Below are 3,352 nucleotides of genomic sequence, written 5' to 3'. Positions count from 1 at the left end.
TCATCTTTTTTTCTTCTTTTCGTTTCTCTCTCGTCGACTTGGGCTAGAGGAACTGCACGCTTCTTTGCTGTCTTTTTAGAGGATCAGAAGTTCCATCTTTTTGCTGTGTCTCTTCAATCTCTCCGTTCACCATGGGGGACGGTTTTCACCTCGTTCTACACAGCAGCGGCGGCGTTTCTTCTTCCTNNCTCTTCTTCCTCTTCATTCTTCTTTTTCTCTTTTTCCTTTTCTCGGAGACTTTCTTCTTCTCTTCATCCGTTCGTGCTTCCTTCTTCCTCTTCTTCTTCTTCATCTTCTTTCCGTCACCAAACTTACAGTTGATTCTCAACTCTTATACCAGGATGAAAATCTTCACATTTCGTTTCTCCAAACAGATTCTCTCCTTGTTGTATCGGTTTCTCTTCGTTCTATTCATCCTTCCTCTTGTCTCTCTTCTTTGCTTGTCTTTCTTTCTTTCGTTGTTTCTTTTCAAATCCATCGCAGAACGTGACGATCACGAGGATGATGAGAATGAAGATAACGCTCTTCTTGGTAGAGGAGAAGGAGACGACGGTGAAGAAGAAAGAAGTCTAAGAAATCTCTACCTTCTTCTCTTCGCTGGATCTCTATCCGTGTAGCGATCAAAAAAGCACTTACGTACTGTTGTCACTCTCTCAGTAGTCATACTTCTCTTCCTATCATGTATCAACCTGCAAACAGTATTAATCCCTCTTCTTATTCTTTTTCATGATCGACTCTTAGTATAGTTTCTTTCCATATGAAATACCCCGGCTTCTTTAGAGGGCAGGGACCCCTACACACATACAGTTCTCGCCTTCATCGCCTTCGTTGGTTCGTTCATCTCTTGTCCCTCTTATTCTTCAGCCTTAGGGAAGCCTCTATAAGTCTCGTTTTCACTACGATGTGTCAAACGAAGACTCGGGTGAAAAGTTACGAAAGAGTTTGACAGAGTGATTGAGGAGCTATGATGATGTGATACAGAAGAAGGAAAGAAAGAGGGAGGTTCGCTCATCTTATTATAGGAAAGGACGTGTTGTCTCTTCTTCGCTACTTCCCCTTATTAGCAGAAGAAGAGGAGACGGAACTCTTCTCGACTTCTTGAGTGTCGTCAGTCAGGAGGGAAGTGATATCATTCTTTAGCGTGTTTCATGCCGGGGTGTATATCCACTTGAATAATGTCAGGGTGTTTGTACACTTGAATGATGCCAGGGTGTATGTACACTTGGGTGATGCTGGGGTGTATATACACTTGAATGATACTGGGGTGTATGTACACCCTGAATGATGCTGGGGTGTATGTACACTTGACGAAGACAATTTGAACAAGTCTGTGTAGTATAACAAGCATAGATTACACGCTATGGTCTCTTTTCCGTCCTCGCGATCCTAAGATGCTCCTTTTTCTTTCTTTATCAGCATGGAAGGTTTCTCTTCTTCCTTTTTTTTTCTTCACAAGTAATGATTTTGTTGTTTCATCATGATGGCTACTGTGAAGAGTCTTGTCTTTCCGTTCCTTTCAGGATGTGTCTTCATTACTCCATCTTCCTATTTTTTGAATGAAGGTGTGTTCTTCAGTAGAGGTAGAGTTACACATGTGCCGCAGGTCTTTGAAGGGGGGAAAGGCGAATGAAAGGAAGAAGAAAACAAGGGAGAAAGAAGAAAAGGATATGTATCTCGTACTCGTTTCCCAGCAGAAGAAGATAGAGACAAGAAGAAGAAGAGTTTAAGGGTTAGGTGTTTTCGTTCTCTTCCTATTTATTTTTCACAATGCTGTCATCTTCGTTTTCATCGTTCTCGTCTTTCTCTTTCATTCTTCTTGTTGTTCTTTCTCTTCTTCTTCCTCCTCCCCCTCATCTGTTCTTTCCTTCTCATTCATCTTCTTTCTTTTCTTCTTCTTTCTTTCTCGCCATCGCATCTGCTGCCGCGTCTCACCACCCTCATAACCCTTCATCGCCTCCCTCTTCCTCCTCTTTCTCTCCCCTTTCACCTCTTTCGTTACCTTCTTCTCCTCCTTCTTCATCTTCTTCTTCTCCTTCGTCGTTACCTCCTTCGGATTATTATTATGAAGATCTCTTTTGTCTGTATGATGGAGATACTGAATGTACATCCTTCTATACCTTTGTTAAGGAGACGTTTTTCTCTCTTCTCTCAACCTGTCAAGCCTACACGACCTTTCTGTTTCATCATGCTTACCATCTTTTGATATCTTTCTACGATCTTCTTCCTCTTCAACCCTTCTGGCTTGTTTCCTTTTCGACAGCGAGTTCACGTATTATTCTCCAAGTGATCTTAAGTATCTTTGCAACCCTCGTGTTTCTTCTCATTCTCTCTCAGATCTTCTGGAGATATCGCGTGCACCATTACAACAAGTCAGGAATTCTAACGACCTTCTCTCCGTATCATCATGGCGCAGCGGGGATACCCAAATTTCTTCATCAATGGGAACCCTTCTCTTCTTCATCTTCTCCTCGCTACTGCAACGTCTGCAGACAGCTTATCTCAGGTTTTCTTATCTATCGCAATAAGGGCTGGTCATGCAGTATTTGTCAAAGATATACACATACCAAGTGCTTAAGACATGCAGAAAGATTCGACTGTAAAACTCCCTGCGGGGGGGGAGGGGGGAGAAGAAGAACAGTGGGTGTGACAACAAGCGCAGCATCGACACAAGATGGCGAAGAACCCGGCGATCTTCTTCTCTTCTCATCTTCTTCTCTCAGAACGAAGGGGGAAAGGAAGGGTCGAAGAAGAATTTCTTCAAGAGACGCAAGACATCATAACTACGAAGACGGTGAAGATGATGAGGAAAAGAATGACGAATACTGGGATTCATATGATCCAGAAGGAGGAAGAAGAACAACTTCTTCTTCCTCCTCACTTTATCTCACCCCACATATCTTCGTTCAAGGGAATCTTTCATCGGACGCAACCTGTCACTGTTGCGGGCTTGCATGCAGTTCGACCTTTGGCTTATATGGCTTAAGATGTCTCTGGTGTAACCGGACTTTACACGAAGAATGCCGACACCGATTGCCTTCTCCTATATGCAATCTTGGCTCTTTCAGAACGTTCATTCTCCCTCCTTCCGCCGTCAGCTTAAGTTTTTCTCTCTTATCATCTAATAAGGCTCTTCTCTTGCGAGTTGCGACGGCCTCTCTCTGGGGGAGAATCGGGATGAAGGATGTGATGAGAGAAGGCTTTAAGGAAGGACTAAGAGAAGTCCAAGAAGGTGTTCGGCGACTCAACGAGGCGATAGTCCAGCCCATCAAGAAATCTCTACAGTTCTCTGAGCAGAAGATCATCAAACAGTATACAGGCAGGGGGGGGGGGGAAGAAGGGGGGGGAGAAGAAG

General features: G+C 43.7%; 1 protein-coding gene across 1 annotated transcript; it reads left to right on the top strand.

The window, feature by feature from the left end:
• Positions 1-2: 2 nt before the first annotated feature.
• CSUI_010189 (diacylglycerol kinase) lies at positions 3-3,352 on the top strand (the record flags this gene model as incomplete). The annotated part of the gene is made up of 1 exon (XM_068070294.1): positions 3-3,352. A coding segment is annotated over exon 1 (1,585 nt), but the record flags the coding sequence as incomplete, so codon positions are not given.

This window comes from Cystoisospora suis (assembly GCF_002600585.1).
Source record: "Cystoisospora suis strain Wien I chromosome Unknown contig_6850, whole genome shotgun sequence".
NCBI lineage: Eukaryota > Apicomplexa > Conoidasida > Eucoccidiorida > Sarcocystidae > Cystoisospora > Cystoisospora suis.
Note: the sequence above shows the minus strand (reverse complement) of the source record. Positions and strands in the feature narration are given on the sequence as shown.